General features: G+C 42.7%; 1 protein-coding gene across 1 annotated transcript in view; it reads left to right on the top strand.

Annotated features, from left to right (window-relative positions):
• LMCD1 (LIM and cysteine rich domains 1) overlaps positions 1-27,445 on the top strand; it is a 38,678-nt gene that overhangs the window by 8,724 nt on the left and 2,509 nt on the right. Inside the window, exons 2-5 of the mRNA XM_063426681.1 lie at positions 11,961-12,049; positions 19,715-19,970; positions 21,038-21,349; positions 23,495-23,710. Of these exons, the coding sequence (XP_063282751.1) occupies positions 11,961-12,049; positions 19,715-19,970; positions 21,038-21,349; positions 23,495-23,710 (873 nt within the window). The remainder of the gene's footprint in view (positions 1-11,960; positions 12,050-19,714; positions 19,971-21,037; positions 21,350-23,494; positions 23,711-27,445) is intronic.

Genomic DNA, 27,445 nt, shown 5'->3' on the forward strand with positions numbered 1-27,445 from the left:
AGAATTTTCCACTGTCGAAGAGATTAGGAGTTTTGTGACAAGATAGGAACTCACTAAAAAAATATGATCCAGAATTTTTATATACAAATAAAAGAAGAGTGTCATTTTTGGGGAGAATTGGTGAAGAGTCTTGTAAGGACTCCTAGAGGCTGCCAGGGACTATTTCTGTCTGTTGTGACAGAGGTGACGGGCTCAAGGAATGCATGTGACAGAACAAATCTCAGCTGAACAGTGTGGGCCCCAAGGGAGATTAAGCTGTTCTGTATAAGCTTCCAGCGGCCTCCGCTCAAGTGAACTCCCACAGTCCTGGGATACCTTCCACAAAACACAATGTGCTCTGACAATAGCACGCTGGCTCCCCTGGGAGACAGGTGAAGTGGATTAGCGCATACCTAATGTGTTAAATCTTCATATAACTTAATTTTAAAATAGATTGGCACTCACTTGGTGACATTGGTAGAGCCGAGGAGAGGAGTATTTCAGCTGTCCTTAATTGCAGACAATGCTTGTGTTCAATTTCAACTATTTGTTTATATAATTGACTTTCTGTATTACAGAAATAGCTTATGATTCGAGTGGTCCTATCTCATAAAAATGCTATGATTAATAATAAAAAAAATCAAATAAAGAGCACTACAAGTTGCAATTGTTTATACATCATATAGATAATGCATAAAAATATGCAAAACAATAAATTAAAAAATGTATGAAAAGATGCTCACATTTGAAGTTCCTGTTTTTGCTACAAAACAGACCTTGTATCTTCCTCAGTGAGCTATGGCCACTAGTGATGTCCCGAACTGTTCGCTGGCGAATAGTTCCTGGCGAAGATCGCTTGTTCGCGTTTACCACGGATGGCGAACACATGCGCTGTTCGTTCCGCCCCCTATTCGTCATCATTGAGTAAACTTTGACCCTGGCCTGTACCTCACAGTCAGCAGACACATTCCAGCCATTCAGCAGCAGACCCTCCCTCCCAGACCCTCCCACCTCCTGGACAGCATCCATTTTACATTCATTGTGAAGCTGCATTCTTAGTGAGAGTAGGGACAGTGTAGCTGCTGCTGATTTGATAGGGAAATTGATAGCTAGGCTAGTGTATTAAGTGTCCACTACAGTCCTGAACGACTCATCTGATCTCTGCTGTAAGGACAGCACCCCAAAAAGCCCTTTTAAGGGCTAGAACATCAGTTTGCTTTTTTTTTCTGTGTAATGTAATTGCAGTTGCCTGCCTGCCAGCCAACCTGTGTGTCAGGCTCACAGCGTATACTGTGCCCACTTGCCCAGTGCCACCACTCACTCATATCTGGTATCCCAATAGCTTGCATTTAGCTGTAATATAATAGCAGTCAGTTTCCTTCACAAGTGTGCGTTTCAGGGCCTGCCAGGGCACAGTGTCACACCAGTGCCACACATATCTGTTGTCACAGTAGCTTGCACGCATAGTACCACTAATCGGAAAAAAAATGACAGGCATAGGCAGGCCACCCCGCAGGGGCCGTCGTGTTCGTGGTTCTGTTATTCCCTTTGGTCCTAGAATAATGCCTAGTGTTCAGAGGCCACGTACCCTGAACTTGAAAAGTTCTGAGGACATAGTTGACTGGCTAACACAGGACACCCAATCTTCTACAGCTTCCGCTCGGAACCTCGACGCACCATCCTCCTCCAGTTTAGCTTCGGGCACCTCTCAAGTTACCACTCGCCCGCCTGCCGCCACCACCAACACTAGCACCACAGCCGCTTCACTTGGTATGTCAGAGGAGTTATTTACACATCAGTTGGAAGAAATGAGTGATGCGCAACCATTATTGCCAGAGGATGTAGATAACAGGGATATGTCTCAGTCAGGCAGCATTACACATGTACGGTGTGATGATGATGATGTTGTACCCACTGCTTCTTCCTTTGCTGAGTTGTCAGATACAAGTGAAGCGGTTGATGATGACGATGCGTCCGTGGATGTCACGTGGGTGCCAGCTAGAAGAGAAGAAGAACAGGGGGAAAGTTCAGATTGGGAGACAGAGAGGAGGAGGAGGAGACGAGTTGGAAGCAGGGGGAGGTCGTCGCAAGGAGCTAGTGGCACAGTCAGACAGCATGCATCGGCACCCGGGGTCATCCAGACAGCACGTCAATCAACGCATGCTGCTGCCACCACCAGAATGCTGTCATTGCAGAGCTCAGCAGTGTGGCATTTTTTTTGTGTGTCTGCCTCTGACAACAGCGATGCCATTTGCATCCTGTGCCAAAAAAAACGGAGTCGTGGGAAGTCCAACACCCACCTAGGTACAACTGCTTTGCGAAGGCACATGATCGCACATCACAAACGCCTATGGGATCAAGACATGAGTACAAGCAGCACACAAACTCAAAGCCGCCATCCTCCTCCTGGTCCAGCATCTTCAGCCACGTTAACCACTGCTGTCCTCCTTGCCCCCTCTCAACCATCCGCCCCTCCGTCTCTCGCCTTGAGCAGTTCCTGCTCATCTGCCCACAGTCAGGTGTCTGTCAAGGACATGTTTGAGCGTAAGAAGCCAATGTCACAAAGTCACCCCCTTGCCCGGCGTCTGACAGCTGGCTTGACTGAACTCTTAGCCCACCAGCTTTTACCATACAAGCTGGTGGAGTCTGAGGTGTTCAAAAAATTTGTAGCTATTGGGACACCGCAGTGGAAGGTACCCGGACAAAATTTCTTTGCACAAAAGGCAATTCCCAACCTGTACTCGATTGTGCAAAAGGAAGTAATGGCATGTCTGGCACACAGTGTTGGGGCAAGGGTCCATCTGACCACTGACCATCTGCAAAGCATGGTCAGGGCAGGTATATCACCTACACTGCGCATTGGGTAAACCTGCTGATGGCTGCCAAGCATGGAATGCGTGGCACTGCAGAGGAGTTGGTGACACCGCCACGACTTGCAGGCAGGCCTGCTGCCACCTCCTCTACTCCTCCTACTCCATCCTCTTCCATAACCTCCTTGGCTGAGTCCTCTTCTGCTGCTGCGTCTTGCTCCACATCAACGGCACCCCCCAAGCTCCCCAGGTCTGTTCCACATCCCGGATACGGCAGTGTCACACCGTCTTGGGGTTGACTTGCCTGAAAGCAGAGAGTCACACCGGACCAACACTCCTGTCCACCCTGAATGCACAGGTGGATCAGTGGCTGACTCCGCACCAACTGGAGATCGGCAAAGTGGTTTGTGACAACGGAAGAAATTTGTTGGCGGCATTGCATTTGGGCAAGTTGACACATGTGCCGTGCATGGGACATGTGTGTAATCTGATCGTACAATGCTTTGTGCATAAGTACCCAGGATTACAGGACGTCTTTAAGCAGGCCAGGAAGGTCTGTGGCCATTTCAGGCGTTCCTACACGGCCATGGCGCACTTTTCCGATATCCAGTGGCGAAACAACATGCCAGTGAGGCGCTTGATTTGCGACAGCCCGACACGTTGGAATTCAACACTCCTAATGTTTGACCGCCTGCTCCAACAAGAAAAAGCCGTTAACGAGTATTTGTATGACCGGGGTGCTAGGACAGCCTCTGCGGAGCTGGGAAATTTTTTGCCACATTACTGGACGCTCATGCGCAATGCCCGTAGGCTCATGCGTCCTTTTCAGGAGGTGACAAACCTAGTCAGTCGCAGCGAAGGCACCATCAGCGACATCATACCATTTGTTTTCTTCCTGTAGCGTGCCCTGTGAAGAGTACTGGATCAGCCCGTAGATGAGCGTGAAGAGGAAGAGTTGTGGTCACCATCACCACCAGAAACAGCCTTATCAGCATCGCGCGCTGGACCTGCGGCAACGCTGGAAGAGGATTGTGAGGAAGAGGAGTCAGAGGAGGAATGTGGCTTTGAGGAGGAAGACCAACCACAACAGGCATCCCAGGGTGCTTGTTGTCTCCTATCTGGTACCCGTGGTGTTGTACGTGGCTGGGGGGAAGAACATACCTTCAGAGAGATCACTGAGGACGAGGAACAGTACATAAGTAGCTCGGCATCCAACCTTGTGCAAATGGGGTCTTTCATGCTGTTGTGCCTGTTGAGGGACCCTCGTATAAAAAGGCTTTAGGAGAACGACATGTACTGGGTGTCCATGCTACTAGACCCCCGGTATAAGCAGAAAGTGCCTGAAATGTTACCGAATTACGGCAAGTCGGAAAGGATGCAGCAGTTCCAAAATCAATTAAAAAGTATGCTTTACACAGCGTATAAGGGTGATGTCACAGCACAACGGGAATCTAACAGGGGAAGAGGTGAAAGTAATCCTCCTCCTCCCACGACCACGCCGGCACGGACAGGACGCTTTACAGACGTGTTGTTGATGGAGGACATGCGGAGCTTTTTAAGTCCTACGCATCGCCACAGCCCTTTGGGGTCTACCCTCAGAGAACGACTCGACCGACAGGTAGCAGACTACCTCGCCTTAACTGCAGATATCGACACTCTGAGGAGCAATGAACCCCTTGACTACTGGGTGTGCAGGCTTGACCTGTGCCCTGAGCTATCCCAATTTGCGATAGAACTTCTGGCCTGCCCCGCTTCAAGTGTCCTGTCAGAAAGGACCTTCAGTGCAGCAGGAGGTATTGTCACTGAGAAGAGAAGTCGCCTAGGTCAAAATTCTAGATTACCTGACCTTTATTAAGATGAATGAGGGATGGATCCCGAAGGGACTGACAGTGGGCGATACATTCGACTAAAAAAGGCCTGATGACGGGGACTACTTAACACACCCAAATTTGAAGTAGGAGGACCGACCAAGAATGTTTTTCCATCTCCCGCTTCCTAAAATCGATGCCTTATATACACGTCCCCTGATAGGGGACGTAACAGGGATTAAACTGATAAGAATAGTACTACTTAACACACCACTCATATCTGGTGGCACATTAGATTGCACGCGCAGTGCCCCAAATTTGAAGTAGGAGGACCGACCAAGCATCTTTTTCCATCTCCCGCTTCCTAAAATCGATGCCTTATATACACGTCCCCTAGTAGGGGACGTAACAGGGATTAAACTGATAAGAATAGTACTACTTAACACACCACTCCCATCTGGTGGCACATTAGATTGCACGTGCAGTTCCCCAAATTTGAAGTAGGAGGACCGACCAAGCATGTTTTTCCATCTCCCGCTTCCTAAAATCGATGCCTCATAGACACGTCCCCTGATAGGGGACGTAACAGGGATTAAACTGATAGGAATAGTACTGTCACGTTCACAGTAAATGATGTGGAACACAACTGCAGATTTCTTAGGACTTTGATATTTTATTAATACACTTAGATGGAACTGAGACTTCAGTTCCAGAATTACAGGTACTGTTTCTTTAAATAATAAACGGTTTGCTTCAGTTACCAATGACAAGGTTCAGAATTCATTAGAGTCCGTTATTCTTGTTAACAGTTCAAATTATAAGAGATTGTATACATTGGAATTAACAGTAGCAAGACAGGTGCAGCAGAACTTTAATAGTACTTGTTTTGAGGGATGCTGTAGCAGGCTTGCTGGACAACTTGATAGAAGACTTTAGTATGAAGAAATATGACTATCTGTAGCAAGACAGGTACAGCTGAACTTGAATAATACTTGATTTGAGGAAAGCTGTAGCAGGCTTGCTGGACAACTTGATAGCAGACTTTAGTAAGTTGAAATAAAGACTATCCGTAGCAAGACAGGTACAGCTGAACTTGAATAATACTTGATTTGAGGAAAGCTGTAGCAGGCTTGCTGGACAATTTGATAGAAGACTTTAGTATGAAGAAATATGACTATCTGTAGCAAGACAGGTACAGCTGAACTTGAATAATACTTGATTTGAGGAAAGCTGTAGCAGGCTTGCTGGACAACTTGATAGCAGACTTTAGTAAGTTGAAATAAAGCTTTAGCATTGTTAGCTCTTATCTCAGAGACTGTAAGATACTTAGCTTCCAGAAGTAGAGGGATTGTGTCCCCAGCTCTCCTCTGAGGCGGTTGCTTCAGTGATTGGATGCAGAGAGTGCAGGCACTTGTCGGTGATGAGGAGAGATGTCGGGGACTTGAATAATCCTCCAGTCCGGTCCAGTAGCATGCGGTCGTCTCAGCGAGGTATGTGAGCCGGTGAGTTAGGTGCGGTACGCGTTTCAATAATCCAGCGTCTATCAGCTGGTGCGGTCGCATTAAATAGCAGACCGTGTCAATGGGGGTGTGGCTAAGTTCCGTCAAACCCGGAAGCATGAGGAGACATCGGGAGGCTTAAGGCCTGACAGTACCCCCACCTTAATGAGCAACCTCAGGGTGCTATCTCAACATGGTTTAGAAGGGTAGCGTCTGTGAAAAGCGGAAATCAATTTGTCAGCATGGATCCCAGAGGAGTTTTCCCAAGTATCTTCATCAATTCCATATCCCTTCCATCTAATGAGGTATTGTAAAGAGCCACGATGAATCCTTGAATTCAGAATTTTGTGAATCTCGTATTCTTCTATACCTTGGACTAGAACAGGATCAGGAGAAGTAGTTACAGCTCCATGGAAAGGATGAGGATGATGAGTTTTAAGTAAGGATACATGGAAAACGGGATGAATTTTCAAAGTAGATGGAAGCTTCAATTCAACAACATTACAGTTGATTATTGACTTAATTGGAAATGGACCATGAAAAAGGGAACTTAACTTCTTAGATGGCCAATTTATGAAAATGTCCTTTGAGGAAAGCCAGACAAGATCCCCAATCCCATAATCGGGGGAAGATCTTTCTTTAATATCAAAAGATTTTCTTTGAGTGGATGATGCAAATTCCAAAAGTTCATGTAAAAATTTGAATAAAGATGACATGTGAGAGATTTGATTCGAAACGGAGGAGTTAGACGAAAGACTTGTCTGAGCAGGAAACAAGGAGGGATGAAATCCATAGTTGGAGAAAAATTGAGTCATTTTGCTATTAGTATGATAGGAGTTGTTGTATACGAATTCTGCCATGGGCAACCAGGTTATCCAATCATCTTGTAAGTGAGAACAATAACATCGTAGATATTGCTCTAAGCATTGGTTGACTCTTTCAGTTTGTCCATCAGTTTGGGGAAGATATGCGGATGACAGTTTACGTTGGATATGGAGAGAAGCACATAATGCGTTCGAGAATTTGGAGGTAAACTGAGTCCCTCGGTCTGAAATGATTTCGTCAGGCAGTCCATGAAGTTTTACAATGTTGTCAAGAAATAATTTTGAAAGTTCAGAAGATGAGGGTGACATCTTTAAAGGGATAAAATGGGACATTTTCGTGAAGCGGTCCACTACCACTAGAATGGTGGTATGCTGTTGAGAAGGGGGAAGATCCACCAAGAAGTGCATAGAAATGGATTGCCAAGGTTTTCCGAGAATCGGTAGGTTCAATAATTGACTACTTAGGTGCTGATGTCCATGTTTGGATCTTTGGCAGATTGAACAAGTTTTAACATATGATTCAACGGTTTTGTCTTGATGAGGCCACCAATAATATCTCTTGGACAATTCAAGGGTCTTTTTTATACCTGGATGATCTGCCAGGGTAGAATCATGAATGAAATTGAGCACTTGATTTCTGAAAGCAGGAGGTACGTAAATTCGGTCCTTGAAATAGTAGAGACCGTCTTTCTTTGATAGTTTAACTGATGTAGGAAGATTAAGAGTATCTTTACTGAGTCCTTTTATGTCGTCGAGAAGGGAAGATAGAGTCCCAACGACTGTATGAGGAGGAGGTTCCAGTTCGGTGTCCGAATAACAAGAGGGTATAGCTGGTTCTTTAGTAGTCTGAAAGCTTGGAATATGTTGTAAGCATGTTTTCTTACAATAGTCGGAGTTAAAGGTGAGAGAAAAAGGGGACCAAGAAATTTGATGGTTGTGTTTTCTTAACCAATTGATCCCTATTATAACTGGATAAAGTGGTGATGGAAGAACATTAAATGTAAGAAATTTAGTATGAGTATGATTGGTGGTTACTTTTAGAGGGATGTCTTCATGAAGTATTGGTCCCGATGAGATGAGGGACCCGTCAATCACTCTAACAGGAACAGAAGTTCTTTTACGAATACAAGGAATTTTATTCTTTGTTACAAAGGCTGAGTCGATGAACACTCCATTTGCACCGGAATCGATGACAGCCTTGGTCATAATTCTTTCATTGTCCCACTGTAATATGAGAATGATAGGGGACATTTGAGTATTTGCTGTAGAGGGGAGTGCACTTAGGATGGAAGAGGCATGAGTCTGCCTACTGCCCTTTATCCGTTTCAATAAGGGGCAATCAGAGACCAAATGAACTTGAGAGGCACAATACATGCAGAGGTTTAATATACGTCGTCGATTTTTCTCTTCAGGAGTGAGGGGGCTTCTTATTACCCCTATTTCCATAGGTTCGGTTGGTAAGGATGAGTTGTCAGAAGGCTTTGGAGGATGAAATGATTTTTTTCCCAATTGAAGTTGAGAGCCTTTTCGGCCTTTCTTTCTCTAAGCCTTCTGTCAATGCTGATCGATAGATGAATCAGAGCGTTCAAAGTAGTAGGGAGTTCTATTCTGGATAGTTCATCCTTTACAGCTTCAGATAAGCCGATTCGAAACTGGTTGCGCAATGCGATGTCATTCCATTGCGTTTCTACTGCCCATCTTTTAAATTCAGCGATATAATCTTCAACGGGTCTATGTTTTTGCAGCAAGGTTCTAATTGTTAATTCAGCAGTATTTTGTTTGTATGGATCTTTATAGAGAAGAGACATGGCTTTAAAGAATTCCTCCAGTGAATCTAAGATGGGGTCATCATTGTCCAAAAAGGAATGGGCCCAGGACATAGGTTCACCTCTCAGAAATGAGAACTGAAAAAACCTTAGATCTTTCTGTGGGATAAGATCTAGGTTTTAAAGCAATCAATAATTTGCATGAATTAAAAAACTCCCTATATTTGGAACGATCACCATAGAATTTTTCAGGGTTACATACAGCAGGATCGCTAGTTGAGTGCAGAACAGTATGAGGAGTATGTGTTTGTAAGTCTCTGACATAAGTGAGAATTCTTTCATTTGTAACCTGCAGGTCTTGCACACCTTGGTTAAGTGAATCGACTCGATGATTCAGCAACAATACTTAAGAATCGAAATCTGCTGGTTCCATTACAAGGCTGGATTATTCTGTCACGTTCACAGTAAATGATGTGGAACACAACTGCAGATTTCTTAGGACTTTGATATTTTATTAATACACTTAGATGGAACTGAGACTTCAGTTCCAGAATTACAGGTACTGTTTCTTTAAATAATAAACGGTTTGCTTCAGTTAGCAATGACAAGGTTCAGAATTCATTAGAGTCCGTTATTCTTGTTAACAGTTCAAATTATAAGAGATTGTATACATTGGAATTAACAGTAGCAAGACAGGTGCAGCAGAACTTTAATAGTACTTGTTTTGAGGGATGCTGTAGCAGGCTTGCTGGACAACTTGATAGAAGACTTTAGTATGAAGAAATATGACTATCTGTAGCAAGACAGGTACAGCTGAACTTGAATAATACTTGATTTGAGGAAAGCTGTAGCAGGCTTGCTGGACAACTTGATAGCAGACTTTAGTAAGTTAAAAAAAGGTTTAGCATTGTTAGCTCTTATCTCAGAGACTGTAAGATACTTAGCTTCCAGAAGTAGAGGGATTGTGTCCCCAGCTCTCCTCTGAGGCGGTTGCTTCAGTGATTGGATGCAGAGAGTGCAGGCACTTGTCGGTGATGAGGAGAGATGTTGGGGACTTGAATAATCCTCCAGTCCGGTCCAGTAGCATGCGGTCGTCTCAGCGAGGTATGTGAGCCGGTGAGTTAGGTGCGGTACGCGTTTCAATAATCCAGCGTCTATCAGCTGGTGCGGTCGCATTAAATAGCAGACCGCGTCAATGCGGGTGTGGCTAAGTTCCGTCAAACCCGGAAGCATGAGGAGACATTGGGAGGCTTAAGGCCTGACAAGTACTACTTAACACACCACTCCTATCTAGTGGCACATTAGATTGCAAGCGCAGGCCCCAAATTTGAAGTAGGAGGACCGACCAAGCATGTTTTTCCATCTTCCGCTTCCTCAAATCGATGCCTTATATACACGTCCCCTGATAGGGGACGTAACAGGGATTAAACTGATAGGAGTGGTGTGTTAAGTAGTACTATTCCTATCTGGTGGCACATTAGATTGCACGCGCAGTTCCCCAAATTTGAAGTAGGAGGACCGACCAAGCATCTTTTTCCATCTCCCGCTTCCTAAAATTGATGCCTTATATACACGTCCCCTGATAGGGGACGTAACAGGGATTAAACTGATAGGAATAGTACTACTTAACACACCTTATAATAATGCAGAGAGAGGCAATGCAGAGAGAGGAGTCAGAGGAGGTAGGTGGTTTTGAGGAGGTGGAAGACCAAACACAGCAGGCGTCCCAGGGGGCTTGTTGTCACCTTTCGGGGACCCTTGGTGTTGTACGTGGCTGGGTGGAGGAAGAGACCTTCAATGACGTCAGTGAGGACAAGGAACGGGACATGGCTAGCTTGGTATCCAACCTTGTGCAAATGGGGAGTTTGCGGTTGTGCAAATGGAATGTTTGCGGTTGTTTGCGGTGCGTTAAACGGGGAGTTTGGTCTGTCACTGTGAAGCGGGCGTAACCCTTACACTACCTGATCGATACAACATCATACCTGATGTTTTAAAGCAGGTTATTCCAAACAATTTAGGAATGTTAGGTTATTTATGCCCTTTATGGTTTAAAACCAGACTCTGCATCAACTATGTAATTTTTCATGGGAGTTTAGCCATGGATCCCCCTCCGGCATGCCACAGTCCAGGTGTTAGTCCCCTTGAAACAACTTTTCCAGCACTATTGTGGCCAGAAAGAGTCCCTGTGGGTTTTAAAATTCGTCTGCCCATTGAAGTCTATGGCGGTTCGCAAACAGAAAATTTTATGTACGCGACATCACTAATGGCCACACCAAAAATGCACTTCAATATCTCACTATGGCAGTGCTGAGCAACTGAAAGGCAAGCTATCTGAGACCATGTCCATTCTAGGGGTTGTCTCTTTCCACCAAAGTAAAAAGGTAATTTATGTTTGGACCTCCTCTTCACTGTGCCTAGAGGGAAATCAATAACCCCTCATTGACAAGTAAGAGAGTACCTGTCAGGATCCCGCGGGCGGCTGCGAGGGGAGGCTGCAGTCCGCTCGCGGCACTCACCCTCCAGCGGTCCGCGGTCCCCTTCCTGCCATGTGTTCGGCGGGCGGCATCCTCCCAGCCACGGGTGCCGCCCGCATCTTCTTCCGGGTCCCCCGGCGGCAGCATGCATGACGCTGCACGCTGGGAGACCGCCCAATTTGTTACACGCCGGGGTCAGTCACCTGACCCGGCATTAAATGCACAGTGCCTCAATCACAGTGGGAGGTTTAGATATCTCCCACGTGTGATTGTTAATTCTGATTGGAAATTAGCCAATCAGAATTAACCTTCTGGTTTAAATACTTACCTTTCCTGTTCCTCCCTGCCCTGTTGTGGTCTTTGCTTTATAGTATTGATTCTGAACGTGTGCTTTCTGGTTACGTACTCTCTGGCTTGTTATACTGACTTTGTGACTTTCTCCTACCCTTTGACCTCGGCTTGTTTCTCGTTATTCTGTTTTCTGGTTCCCCTTACTCGGCTTGTCTCCTGACTATTCTGTGTGTGCTCAACCCGGCCACTCTAAGGACCGGTACTGCACACTTTCTGTGTGTGTGTCTGTGTGTGTGTTAGCGTGTTGGGTTCCCCGAATCGTGACAGTACCTGACTGAGATATCAGTGCTGCACTGCCCCTATGAATGGGACTAGTCAATGTATACACTTCGGATATGCATTCTGAAATCCTCTTCTAGATATTTTTGTGCTGATTACGGCTCTCTACCTAAACAATGTGTCCATCCCATAGCACAGAATAGACTGAATTTGGGTGCTTTCTTTTCCAGATGTCTTTGGGACAGCAGACTACGGGAAGAGGTGCTCCATGTATGAGGTGCAAGGGGAATTGTAAAGGATATAAGCCGCATTCCTGGAGGTAAGATACGTGATTTGGCATTAATGCAGACTTGAACATTTTAAAACCACATGCAAACTAAAAAAAGTCACAACAAGGTTACATTTGCATTTGAATTTAGGCTTACTATTATATCAGCTTAGCTATTTTGGTCTACGATTTATAATTTTCTGTAATTGTCATTAATTCTTCATTTAGTGAATAAGCTACAACATGCAACAGAGGTTTTGATGATTTTTTTTGTTTGTTTGTTTGTTTGTTTAAAAAGACACTATAGGCTCCAAAACAAGTTTACACAAAAATAAGTCCTGCGCTCAAACTCCCATTACTCCTGGGCGGCCATAGCACACATCAGCCCCAATTCATACAAAACAAGCAAAGAAAAAAAAAAGTTACCTGTGCACTAGCCCAAATCTCTATGCATATTTAAATAAATAAAGGTTATTTAGTAACTCCCTTGCCATTAAATGTAGACCCACCTGCCACATCAAGGCAGGTAACTCTTTTAAAAACTTTTTAATTTTTATTTTCCAAAACAACTTTACTTTGTGGAGTATAGATAATGACCCTGCATCCTCACTGCTCAATTTTCTGCCATTTAGCATTTAAATTATTTTGTTTATGCATTAAGCTAAAGTTGTTTTGATGCCTGTAGTGTCCCTTTAAGTTAATGTCACAATCTAAATACGCCTAATATTAATCTGTATAGCAATCATGCAATATATCTTTCAATACCACAAATCAGTAATGATGCAATTAAGGAAATATGTCCATGCCATATATTTCTAAATATCTGTTAAACATATTGACTTGTCAACATTTAGTCTTTCATTCTACACTGAACAAAGTTATAAACGCAACACTTTTGTTTTTGTCCCCATTTTTTCATGAGCTGAACTCAAAGATCTGATACTTTTTCCATTTACACAAAAGGCCTATTTCTCTCAAATATTGTTAACACATCTGTTTAAATCTGTGTTAGTGAGCATTATTCCTTTGCCGAGATAATCCATCCACCTCACAGGTGTGGCATATCAAGATGCTGATCAGACAGCATGATTATTGCACAGGTGTGCCTTAGGCTGGCCACAATAAAAGGCCACTCTAAAATGTGCAGTTTTACTGCATTGGGGGAGTCCAGGGGGATCCAAAAACCAGTCAGTATCTGGTGTGACCACCATTTGCCTCACACAGTGCAGCACATCTCCTTCGCATAGAGTTGATCAGGTTGTTGATTGTGGCCTGTGGAATGTTTGTCCACTCCTCCTCAATGGCTGTGCGAAGTTGCTGGATATTGGCAGGACCTGGAACACACTATCGTATACGCTCATCCAGAGCATCCTAAACATGCTTAATGGGTGACATATCCAATGAGTATGCTGGCAATGCAAGAACTGGGATGTTTTCAGCTTCCAGGAATTGTGTACAGATCCTTGCAACATAGGGCCGTGCATTATCATGCTGCAACATGAGGTGATGGCTGTGGATGAATGGCACAACAATGGGCCTCGGTATCTCATCACGGTATCTCTGTGCATTCAGAATGCCATCAATAAAATGCACCTGTGTTCCTTGTCCATAACATATGCCTGCCCATACCATAACCCCACCTCCACCATGGGCCACTCAATCCACAACGTTGAAATCAGCAAACCGCTCACCCACACAACGCTATACACGCTGTCTGCCATCTGCCCTGTACAGTGAAAACCGGGATTAATCCATGAAGACAACACCTCTCCAAAGTGCCAGATGCCATTGAATTTGAGCATTTGCCCACTCAAGTCGGTTACGACGACGAACTGCTGTCAGGTAGACACCCCGATGAGGACGACGAGCATGCAGATGAGCTTTCCTGACACGGTTACTGACAGTTTGTGCAGAAATTCTTTGGTTATGCAAACCGGTTGTTGCAGCAGCTATTTGGGTTGCTGGTCTCAGATGATCTTGGAGGTGAAGATGTTGGATGTGGAGGTCTTGGGCTGGTGTGTTTACACGTGGACTGCAGTTGTGAGGCCGGTTGGATGTACTGCCAAATTCTCTGAAACGTCTTTGGAGACGGCTTATGGTAGAGAAATGAACATTCAATTCACGGGCAACAGCTCTGGTGGTCAGCATGCCAATTGCTCCCTCAAAACTTGCAACATCTGTGGCATTGCTGTATGATAAAACTGCACATCTTTTATTGTGGCCAGCCTAAGGCACATCTGTGCAATAATCATGCTGTCTAATCAGCATCTTGATATGCCACACCTGTGAGGTAAATGGATTATCTCGGCAAAGGAGAAGTGCTCACTAACACAGATTTAGACAGATTTGTGAACAATATTTGAGAGAAATAGGCCTTTTGTGTACATAGAAAAAGTCTTAGATCTTTGAGTTTGGCTTATTAAAAATGGGGGCAAAAACAAAAGTGTTGCGTTTATAATTTTGTTATTTAAAATAGCTCTTTATTTTGCTACAGATGAAGATGATCGCTTATTGTTGTACACAGTAGTTTATTAGAACAATTTGTTTTTGGTTTTATTTTTGTATTACGAGTGCTAACTTGCATATAAAAGAAGTTTAGCTACAGTTTAGCTTATTTTATGAAGAAACATAATCTTTATCTGATAGCAGAGTTTTCAGTTAAATAATGGGAATTGTTTATCTTAATTCACTGTAAATAAGGCTTACAGAATAATAATCAAATACCAGATTCCAGCCGTTGACTAATTTCAACTCACATGAACTGTTCCCAACCAAAACAATCAAGACATCTTATAAAAGGTTTATGGGAACTGTAGTTGTTAAATGTCAAGGCTAATAAGCCCCCTACATGATGCAATATGGCAAACAGTATCAAAAAGAAATTGCTAAGAGCACGGGTAAAAATTAAACAACTTACCCTTGGGTAAATACCCACTCAGGTTTCATATGCGCCATTACAGAGAGAACCTAGGTCTGGCACATATCAGACTGATCTCACCCACAAGGAGAGTTCAGATTAGGAATGCCAGCAGGCTCTCTCTGCACAAGAACCAGACCAACCTCAGTCAACTGTTTCATCTTCTTTGGACATCTTCAGTCAGATGCTGCTGACAGGGGCATTGTAACCATTAGGTGGCACAGATGGCCGTCTAGTGGGGGGCACAATCTCTAGGTGGAGGGCAGGAGGGAAGTTCATAGTACAGTGTACCCTCCTACCAGTCACATATTTTGCATGGCCAAGAAGACCACAGTAGAAGATGTTCTGTATCCTCTACCCGGTCTGACAGGAAGTGATCACTGAGTGCAAAGAATAGCTTCCTGTCAGACCGGGTAGAGGATACAGAACATCCTCTACTGTGGTCTGCTCAACCACGTTACAATATAGAAGTAAGCAGCAGGGAAGGGGGAAAATACCATAAAGGGGAGTGTGGTGGAACAGACAACAAAGTGGGAGTGTAAGAGACCACGAAGGGAGGGGGGTTAATAGACACACAAAATGGTCTAGAGTGAAACAAGATACACAGAGGGGCTGGTGGGGATAATACAACACACAAAGGGGATATGGGAGAAAAAAGACACACAGAAGAGCTGGGGGGGAGAAAGACATACAGAGATAATGGGGGAGAAGAAAGACATACAGAGGTACTGGGTGGGAAAAAAACAAAAAGGGGGAGAATGAGACACACAGCGGGGATGGAGAGAAAGACACACAGAAGGGATGGAGAGAAATACACACATAGGGGCTAGGGAAGGGGAGAAAGAGACACACAAAAAGGCTTGGACGAGAAAGCCACATAAAAGGGGCTGGGAGGAAATACGAGAGACACAAGGGGGCTGTAGAACACACAATGGAGAAACCCCTCTCAGATTTCAAACAAGTTATGGCTCAAAAGTGTTATTAAAGAGACACTCTAGATCTGTCACATGTCAGATCGATGCCTTTCACTAGGGCAGATCAGATCAAAATGTCAGCAGTTTCTATTACATTGTGTAATAGTATACAGAGCTGTCCAGCAACTTAAAATCTATTAATATCATCACATCATATAGTGCTAGGAGTACAAACATTCCTTATGCTATAGTTTTAATACCCATTTAGGTGTCCATCCACGTCAGTGAGAGTTTAAAAGTTGTGTTTTAGTTACCTTTTAGCCCTCGACATATTGGTCTTCATCTTGGTGCTCTGCCTCCATTGCTAAGATCACCAATATTGATTATCTCAGCCAATCCAATGTTTCTCCAGAGGCAAACATTGGGACTAGTGCACATGCATGGCAAAACACAGCTTTGTGTCATTTAAATGTTTCTCGCTGTCACTGAGCAGTATTAGATTGAATTTGACTCAGTTCTCAATGCAGAAGCGCCTCTAGTGGCTGTCTTCAAGTTAGTAACAGCAAACATCAGGTTGATTCCTGATGTGGCAGTATGTCAAGTTGCTAAGGGTATTCTACTCCAAACAAAGGCAACATTAATGGCAACAACTGCAAATTCTAGGGATTTATTTAAAGAAATTATAGAATTCTATGAATTCTATCATGTTTGTATCCATGATCTGCCCATTATTCGGAACATAATATAGAAAACACAGAACATCTGTTAAATTGCCCACTTGTCTCTGCATTATATAAAGCAGTCTCTTTTTTCATATTTTTTTTTTTTTAAATTCTTTATTTTGTGCGTGCAAGGAATAACAAAGCATCAAACAATGCCACAACAGCATGAATAAGTACGCAAATTGTACATAAGGTTAGACATCTGTGGCTCTGAATTGACTGCACTTTTTAAGTATTATTGTGCTGGATATAACTATACATCACAGTTTAATTTAGGTAAAGTCAAGAGGTAAACCATGTGAGTATAACAGTCTATCTAGAGGGTTCAGCGAGTGCCCTGTTTTTATCTTTATGTTCAAGCATAGGCGTGCTCAGTTAGTTGGCTTTGAGTTACACAAGGTCCTAATAGTGTATTCAGACCATAAGCTCACCATGTGCACTGGCTATATCTTTAAGTGCGAGCGTAAGCTTGCCAGCTGTAGCTGGCTTTGAGTTACATAGCATTGTGAACAGAGGAAAACATTTAAACAATGAATAGAGCGTGCACTCTGGCTGTAACTTCAGGAACGTGCTTTATGTTGCAATTAAACATATAATGCGGTCTAGCGGTTTTCTATGCAGTGGGCAGGGACCAAGCTGTGCGGCAAGTCTGTAGGGGTTGCAGTAATTGTGGCTGTTCTATACAGCTCTGAGGGGTTTACAACCGCTTAACGTAATGTTAGGTACTGATATAAGTTAAAGGGAGCCATGTTTGCTGCACAGAGTACCTAAGGCAAGGGTTTAGTGAACTATGTTGTGGGGGTGGGTGTCGCTTTGCCTCAGTTACGTGCCTTGGCCTATAGTGGAGTCGAGTGTCGGTCCGTGCTCCTATGGGATGGGTGTCAGTTGCTAGGGACTTTCAGTCAATGGCTCGCAGCTTTATCTTTGGTATAGGTTGTCATGCTAGTGGCGACATGTAGTATGTCACATGATGGTTGCCCCTAGCCGCGGGGGCTGCGGGGGGCAGGGTGGGTTAGGGTGAGGCAGTGCATCCTACCTAAGGCTTTGAGTGGTGTGGGCTGGGAGGTCACGCTGTGGCGCCCACTGGTCCGGCCGACTCAGGCACTTAGATGTAGGGGAGAAGTGGCGGTTTTGTGGGGTGTAAGTGTAACAGGTTATGAAAAATTAATGTTGCAAAACAAAGTTATGGTTGTTAGGCAGTGTTTTTCAGGAGATTAAACATACATACATCGTTAGTCTGGTTAGCCTTGCATTATATAAATGTACTACGTGTGTCTAACAGTGTGGTTGCACATTTAAAAAAAAATAATAAACAAACAAAAAATAATAATCATTTTAAAGCAGTTTGTACAGACGCTTCTTTTTGACGCCCTCATTAGTGGACGCTTAATTAAAGCTCATAATATAAGTAACTAGCTAGTCAACAACTTAGATAGCATAAATGACTTGATATACCACTGGAGTTATATTTTAACAGGAAACAGTAGTGGAAACACAGAAATAACGTTGTTGGCAGAGATTCGTGGAAGTTCAATTGGGGCATATGAGGCTGGGTTTACACCGAGTACTATGCCTGCTATTGAGTCCAAGTCCCTGTTGGATCAGCCGATGCCGTGTTGGGGCTGAGTGTGTGCCCCCTGCGTCGGTCGGTGCAGTTGGCGCGGTCTCCCTGGTGTGCAGGCGCCTGGCCTCCCTGGGTCTCTTAGGAGTGTGTTGGTCGGCGAGTCAGCTCTCCGTTTTGGCATCATCCTGTGCGGGGATGGATGCGAACCTCGCTGGACGTCAGTTCCTGGAGCTGGTGAGTAGCTTGTGTGGGATGCCAGCTTGGCAATCTTGTTCTCTCGAGTGTGGGGGCCATTATGCTCTCTCATGCAGTATGGCGCCGCTTCCTGCCCTTGGGTTCGATGGCGTTTGTGGGGTCTAGTTGTCTCTCTGGGTGCTTGTATTGGATGCTGGTAATGGCGCCTCCTGGTTGCAGGTCGGATCCAGGTGGCCACTAGTTTCACTGCCAGGTGGCGAGCCATACCACGGTCGCTCAGCATTGACCAGAAGTTCGCACAGAGTCGGTCGAAGTCCCCCAAGGGATTCCTGGTAGTTTGGACTTGCGTGCGTCGCTGTTGGGGCTTTCGCTGGGCGGCCATCTTAGCTACCTCCCAGGTGCCCGGGTAGTGCTGGTGCTGTGCTGGCTCAGTGGGACAGTCACCTCTGTGTTTTAGTCTTCGCTTCGTCAGGCTTCAGGTGCCGGGGTATCCCTCTCCGGCAGGGGGGGGGGGGAGGAAGTATGTCGGGGAGACCTCCAGGTGAGTTGCTGCGGTCTCTTATTTTGTCCGAGTAGGCCTCTAGTAGGCCTCAGGTCTATCCCCGAGTAGGAGCCTCCGATATCGGTCGGAATGCTTAGCTCTTGGCTCTTAAGTGTAGGGTCACCCTTCTTCGGGTTGCCCCCCCGTCGATTCGGCAAGCTTTTTCTCCCGTTTTTGGCTACTTAGGAGCGTTTGTAGCACGGAGCTCGTCTCCAGTGCGACCGTTCAGCATGGCGCTTAGCTCCGCCCCCCTCTTTTTTCATATTTTTAAGTGGGAACAATGACCAAAAGTATGTTTATGTTTCTTGAAGTACATAAATATGTCAAATATGTTTTCAGTTCTGTAGGACCAGCAGTAGACAAAAGCTCTGTATTGCACCTGTAAGGGTATCATACTTACTTCACAGATGAGGCAAAGATTGATTGCCAGAGGATTCTGTATTGCTAGTACCTTTTTGGCCTTTTGATACTGGACTGCGTCTGTGAATAGGACCAGTTTATTATGATCTGTAATGACACAAGTGAGTTTATTTAGGTGTATATCACTCATAGTGCAAGCTATTACTTTAAAGTTACATTTTGCTGTGTGACTCTCACACTCCTCTTTTGAAAACTAATAGGAGGTATCCTCTACATTAATGAACTCTTGCATAGCATATACATTTTGTAACAATTATTGGAAAAAAAAAAAAGTCACTTTCTGTTAATGGACATACACACTCAGCCTGCTGTCCTCTTTCACGGTATATGGAAAGTCAAAATCAACAGCACAAAAGGATGTGTCTAAAGGTTGAACTTGGTGGTCTTTTTAAATCCTAGATTGCTATGTATCTCTGTGGTTTAATATCAATGTATGTTTGCAGGAAGTTATGTGAATGCTGCCGTTGTCCTCGTGAGGAGCATGCTCTATTGACTGATCTAGAGGAAGACTACCAGATTGGGCAACTGCTCACAGACTCTCGATACTCAGGGCTGACAGCGCGTGTGAAAGGCAGCGATGGTGCACGGGTGTACAAGAGGAACCGCATGATTATCACCAACCCAATCACCTCCCGCAAGGACCCCACCTTCCTAACTGTTACATATGAGTGGGCACCCCCTGGACTCAACCAAAAACTGGTACATACAATGTTTAAAGGAACACTATAGTCACCTAAATTACTTTAGCTAAATAAAACAGTTTTAGTGTATAGATCATTCCCCTTGAATTTCACTGCTCAATTCACTGCAATTTAGGAGTTAAATCACTTTGTTTCTGTTTATGCAGCCCTAGCCACACCTCCCCTGGCTATGATTGACAGAGCTTGCATGAAAAAAAAACTGGTTTCACTTTCAAACAGATGTAATTTACCTAAAATAATTGTATCTCAATCTCTAAATTGAACTTTAATCACATACAGGAGGCTCTTGCAGGGTCTAGCAAGCTATTAACATAGCAGGGGATAAGAAAATCTTAATTAAACAGAACTTGCAATAAGGAAAGCCTAAATAGGGCTCTCTTTACAGGAAGTGTTTATGGAAGGCTGTGCGAGTCACAGGGAGGGAGGTGTGACTAGGGTTCATAAACAAAGGGATTTAACTCCTAAATGGCCGAGGATTGAGAAGTGAGGCTGCAGGGGCAAAACTGCTTCATTAAGCTAAAGTTGTTCAGGTGACTATAGTGTCCCTGTTAAGAATTATATACACCTCATGGTACATACAATATATATTCATAGGGTAAGAATATGTATTATCATGTTATTGTATCCTACATTATTTTTAAGGACTGTGATAAAATGTGTGCCCTATACCTAGGTGCATGCTCATATTTTTCTAAATAATTTAATATTGGAGTCTCCTGAAGCAGTTGTCTGGGTTTTTATTTGTTGCTTTTTTCCTGGTCTGTATATCATTACTTATTAAAGCAATTATGACACAAACCATATTTTATAATGATACATTACAATGTACAGAAAACTATATTTAATGCTGACTTTGTTTTATTTTAGTTTTTGAGTCCTTTAAACTTTATAATATATCAGAAATTCTCATCTCTAAACTTTGTGTTTATCCTTTGAGCTTTTTCACATACGTGAAATTTAGAGAAAGAAATGTGGGTATAGAAAATATTTTGATCCTCTCATAATTCATTATCACACATGACCTATTTGATCATTCCATCTGCTAAACAATGTATTCTCTCTCAGGCCATGCATTACATGGAGCTGATACCCAAGAAAATGCAGCCTGTGGCTGGTACAGAAGGGGCACATTATCGTCGTGTTCAGCTGATGAGGCAGCTTCCTTCCCATGACCTGGATCCTGAACAATGCCATGGACTCTCACAGCAGGAGCGACCAGCCATGGAGAAGTTTGTGAAGCAGTACAAAAAGAACGCATTGGGCGTTGCTGAAGTGACTTTGCCTTGTAGTGCCAAGCAACAAGAAGATGAAAAAGATGGTGGAAAAACAAAAGCAACAAATGGCACAGAGGAGGAAGATGTGGGAAAATCAACTTATGTAAGTTTCATGATGTCTGAACAATTAAACAATTGCTGTCAATGTATGTGTATGGTAATTCAGGTATCCTGGTAGGAGTCCCTTGTAAGAGCATCATGGGAGATGTAGTCCACAACATCTGGAGTGCATAACGCTGCCTACCCCTGCTCTAAGGTCATTTGAACTGCAAAATGTCTGATTTCTAACTGGTTCCATTTATGAAACAGGACGGCTATGAGAAATGCATGAGTACAACAAATTTCACAAGGCTGCATGTAAACTATTCAGTCTAAACTGACGTTACATTATATCAAGCAACTTAAACTCAAGCAAAGCACATGATGTGTTAATACAGTTAAACAGATTTTTGTAGTTAAATATATAAATGTACAAATACAGGTTCAAGTCACATGGCTCCTCCTTTGCATAAAACAAATGTATTAAAAAAAAATTAAGTCTTCTCTACTGACATTTAGTAACCAAGGATGCAATTTGGGCTACTGATCTGTAATGTCCAATTTAATAGCCTTCCTGAAAACTTCTATAAACATATATGAGCAACGAAAAGAAGTAATTAGTAGAATATTGTAATATATATATATTATTCTACTATTTTGACAAAATGAAAATAAATACATTTATTTTTATTCTGTCATATTAGTAGAATATATAAAAAATGATCTATTCTACTATTTTGACAAAATAAAAATGAGTACAATAATTTTGTCAAATTAGTAGAATAATTTATTCTCCACGGTACCCAGTGTTCCAGTTTTGATACTGCAGAATCTTTGCTCTTCGTTTACCATAAGTTGTTCGCTGCGGTGGAGCATTTTCTATACTTACATGCTGTTTCACGTACTGGAAGCTACAACTTGAGCACAGTTAGGGCTCTTTATCCAGTAAGTGGTCTGTATCACAGGAGTTAGGGAGAGACCAATTTCATTGGAAAGCTTCTTTATACATACTTTTCACATACATTGATTACTTTATTTGTTACACATCTCTGTTCACATCCTTAATGTATCTGATATAAGTTTATATGCATGTAGAATATATATATATATATATATATATATATATAAAAATATCTATTCTACTATTTTGACAAAATAAAAATGAATACATTAATTTTGTAATATAGGAATCAAGCACATTCTGCTTGATTCCTATATTATTTGCTTACACTGTAATTTCACTAGTGTGATGAAAGCTACCTTTTATAGACATTTTGTAGAAGTGCGGTATACGTTTTATTTATTCCTTTCGTATTTTTTAAACAAATTGCACTATTATTGTTTTATTTTCTTTTTTTATATGTATGTTATTACATCTTTAAGATATAGATACAGATTTTGATAAGTATTATTCACAAGTGATGTGGTTTTATATATTTTTGACTGATGGGAAGGAGAACAGTCAGTTTTGGAGTGTTCTGCTGCTCACAGTGCTGTCCACATATCCTTTATCAGAGCACCTTTTTATCCATCACCTTTTGTGTTGTTGTAAAGGTTCTGTTTCAGTTGTTAATTAATTTTACCCACTATCCATCAGTGGAGAAGAGGAGAACAAGATGGCTGTGCCGTGGTATTGAGATCTGGCACAAGGAAAAAAAGATAATAAATATAAATAAAGTCAAGTGGCAAGAGAACTCTTCTTAGAACGTTGCAGGGGTATTAGGAAATGAAAATTAAGAGAAAATAAAACATGTTAGGGCCTCTGTAAATACCATCTGTGATTTTGTTTTGTTTTAATAAGAAGAATCAAACTGGGGACTGGGTTCATATTATAGGATAAAGGCAACCAGGAGGTGCCGAAACGTTGGGGGGTTATTTTTTTGTGTCCTGTTTCTGCCCTATTAGGCTTGTGAGTACTTTTGGTAACTATTCTTGATTTTTGATTTATGCTTTGTGACTATTTTGTCACTTTAACTATAATTGTTTATTTTTGCCTGTTATCTGAAATTGACTTATTAAACCAGGTTAAGTTACTATTGTGACTTTTTTTGGTGTGCATTCTCTTTCTTATTATAATTACTATTTATGTTGGTATTTGAGGGAATACCACTGAGGATTAGCACCCAGATGGTTATGCTTTTTGCCTAATAGTCTCTCCATACTTTGTTTATTGTATTAATAGAATGTTCTGCCATATCTTTCCTTTTAGTTGTGTGAGCTGTGCCAGCAGCTTATGCCCGGTGATGCCCCTGCTGTGTATGCAGAGCGGGCTGGCTATAACAGACAGTGGCATCCATCCTGCTTCATATGCTGCCAGTGCAGACAGCCCCTTGTGAACCTGATATACTTCTGGAAAAACAACCACTTGTGGTGCGGCAGACATTACTGTGAGAGCGAGAGACCACGATGCACAGGCTGTGATGAGGTGAGTGTCCATACAGGTGAAAGAATCCTAGTTCTTCTACAGTAACATCGGTCCTCCATGCCCAATCCATAACCACATCTTTTATGCACCGTTTTTTAAAATTGTAATATATGTCTGTTCAAAAATAGACTTGTTTTCAAGATATGCAGCTCAATAATATTTCAGCAGAGTGATTTATATATACGGGCCTTGATATTACTCTGTCTCTGAAGGTCCTTTTATAACATAATGCTGGACTCCACAAGGGCTGGAAGATGCCCAATCTCTTGTGTCCTACAGGGGTTGATTCTGTAAGGTATTATCAAAAACGAATAAGTGGCCTCAAAAGGGTCTGGGAGATGATCAGTCTTCTGGACTCCAATCTTGTTCGAAATGTATTCCTAATTTATAGCCTAATAAGGGCCCAGGGGAAGTTTCCCCATATGCAGTGGTTAGTACCTACCAAACATGGTGCAAGTAAGAACAACCAGTGAACCGGTTACTAGTTTCCAAGCCTAACTTAATCATTTACACTGCTCAAGGTGTTAGTGTCTGCCTATCTGGTTTAAATTCCAAAATTTGCCTACCAACACGGTTACATATGCTGATCAGCCACAAAATTAAAACCATCTGCCTAATATTGTGTAGGTCCCCCTGTTGCTGCCAAAATATCTCTGATGTGTCGAGGGATGGACTCTACAAAACCTCTGAAAATGTTTTGTGCTATCTGTCACAGAGAAGTTAGCCGCAGATCCTTTAAATCCTGCAAGTTGCAGGGTGGGGCCTCCACTGTTGTTCTAGCACATACCACAGATGCTCAATATGGATATGGAGATATCGGAGACCAAGAGAACACATCAAATTATTTGTCATGTTCCTCAAACTTTTCTTGGACAATTTTTGCAGTGGCAGGGTGCATTATCCTATGGAAAACGGCTACTGCCATCAGTATCACAATCTCTAGGAAGGTGGTACATGTCAAAGTAGCATCCATATAAATGCCAGGACACAAGATTTCTGAAGCAGAGCATTGCCCTGCCTCCACCACTGACTTCGCCAGTCTGCCTTAGTACATAGTGCATCCTGGTGCCATTTCTTCACCAGGTAAGCAATGCACACACACTCGGCCATCCACCTGATCTAAAAGATTTATCACACCAGGCAATTCCATAGTGCAGTTCTAATGCCTACGTCTCCATTGAAGACAGTTTTGGCGATGGTTAGTGGACATCATGGGTAGTTTGACATGTTTGCGGCTACGAAACCCCAAACTGTGATGCACTGTGTGTTCAGAAACCTTTCCATAATTTCCAGCATTACACTTTTCAGTAATTTGAACTGCGGCAGCTCTTCTGTATGATTGTACCAGATGGTCTAGCCTTCACTACCTACTTACATCAATGAACCTTGGGCGCCCATGACCCTGATGCTTGTTCACCGGTTGTCCTTCCTTGCACCATGTTTTGTAGATCTGGTAGGTACTAACCACTGCAGGGAACATTCCTCAAGACTTTCCATTTTAAAGATGCTTTGACCCAGTCATCTAGCCATCACTATTTGGCCCTTGTCAAAGTCACTCAGATCTTTTCGCTTGCCCAATTATCCTGCTTCCAACACATGATATTAAAAAACTGTGCACTTGCTGCCTAATGTATCCCACCCTTTGACAGGTGGCTTTGTAAAGATATTATAAATGTTATTCACTTGACCCATCAATGGCTTTAATGTTGTGTTAATGGTACATAAACTCAAAATAGTGAATACCTACTACTCAATGATGTTTTATAATTTGTAGTGCAACAAACAGTGAATCATTTACAGTGCTGTTGTGCTAATGGTGGCTGGAACTGACTCTTGGAATATTTTTCTTGACTGAATACCCCTACAGATTACTTTGTATTCTAGCATTCATGTTAAAATATCATGTCAGCTAGCCTACACATCTGAATAGCTAGAAGTCACCCACTTTAACATTTGGGAAAGAACATTGAGTTACAGTTTTACAAACAAGCAATCTGGTTAACCTGCCAAACACTGTCTATTGATGCTGGACATTTAACTCCAAGAGGTAAGACTGCAGAAAGTTTAGGAGAAGGGATGGCAGGCAATATCACTGACCAGTGACAAAGGGGAAACTGTCTAACAGCACACACTGACATTGCCCCACAGTTTAAATGAATATATACAAAAATATAAATAAAAAATAAGATAACATGTAAACATAAAAATACACCCACCTCTGCAATACTTGCATTTGCTACCATTATCTCCACTCAGACTATGAAGTAGCTAGCACTTGTTAGCCAGCCCTATCCTTCCACTGCTTTCAATATGAATGGTGACCATATCTCAAATCTTTGAGAAGGGTTTATGGGAAAATATGACTGGAACCGATGGTAGCTGTAAAGGGGTCTACCAAAGAGGGAAGCCCAGGCAGTACAAGTACTTTTATGGACATGGGGAACTAAAGACACAAGTACTATCAGTAAGGCCCTAGGCCAGGGGACTTTGCAAATCCCCATACCCCCCATTTGTATCTAATGCACAAACACAGACATGAAAGGGTGGTCCTGGGGGAAACCTAGCTTTTTCATCTGCTCTGGAAGTAAGAAGACGGGTGTATACCAGCTCAATCTTCACAAGTCTCTGCAGTTTAAAGAAACTGTGTGCAGGAATACAATTGATAGGTGCCCGTAGAGTTTTTTTAGGACACCTATCTAGTACATATGGTCAATAAAGATGGACCTTGTGTTACTGAAGGAGCCGTCCAGACAAAACAAACATGTTAAGCAATAAATGATAAGCTGTTTTGAGCAATCTGGCATTCTTGTTAAACTTTTTAATAGTTTTTCTCATTTGTTGTGTAGTCCCCCCTTTATAACACTCTAAAGAGGTGCTATAAAAATGCCAATAACAATCATAAAAAGAAAGGGCTCTTTAACCCCTTAAGGACACATGACATGTGTGACATGTCATGATTCCCTTTTATTCCAGAAGTTTGGTCCTTAAGGGGTTAAATGGCTGTTCTTGCTAACACAAAGAATGTTCTTGCTAGTCTAATCATTTTTCCAACAAAATAATAAATATATAAAAGATTATTAGATTTTCAGACCAACGTCTGCTGTCCTGCGCCATTGACCCCACTTATCGATGCCATCTTCTACATTAACACATTCTCCTGAAAAACGTGGACCTGTGACTCCAATTCTCTGTGTATAAGAGGAAGGATGGTGCCTATTAAAAACAAATGGTTTAATATTTTGCACTGCTCACTGAAAAAATACAATGTTATACTCATTGAATCGTTGCACAACAAAAAAGCATGCTGCTTAATTTGGAGAAACACAAAACATATTAATGTTAATAAATTGTGTCTATTTAATTTAAAAGCATCTGCTATATATTGAATGCTGGAAACTCTGCATTTTGTTTGACTTAACCTTCTGCTGAATACTAACAGCTGCAGTCATTCTAGTGCCTAGCACCTTCCTAAGTGTATGGAGGATGCAAAGATGTGTAATCCTCTGAATGACAGAGAGGCTAAGCAATGCACCCACGGTCCCTCAGTCTCTCGTGGCCCTGGTGTGATTAAATCAGTATTGCAATTTATTGTTGTACATGGTCCTGCTTAACCCTTTAGAAGAAACCAGTTATTCCATCTCTTAAAATAGTACCAGCAATATCATTAATATAGTGGTCTGACCTTGGTAAATGTAGAGGATGAAGTTACAGCTAGAACCAAAGTTTGCAAAAATC

This window comes from Pelobates fuscus, chromosome 7 (assembly GCF_036172605.1).
Source record: "Pelobates fuscus isolate aPelFus1 chromosome 7, aPelFus1.pri, whole genome shotgun sequence".
Classification (NCBI taxonomy): Eukaryota; Metazoa; Chordata; class Amphibia; order Anura; family Pelobatidae; genus Pelobates; species Pelobates fuscus.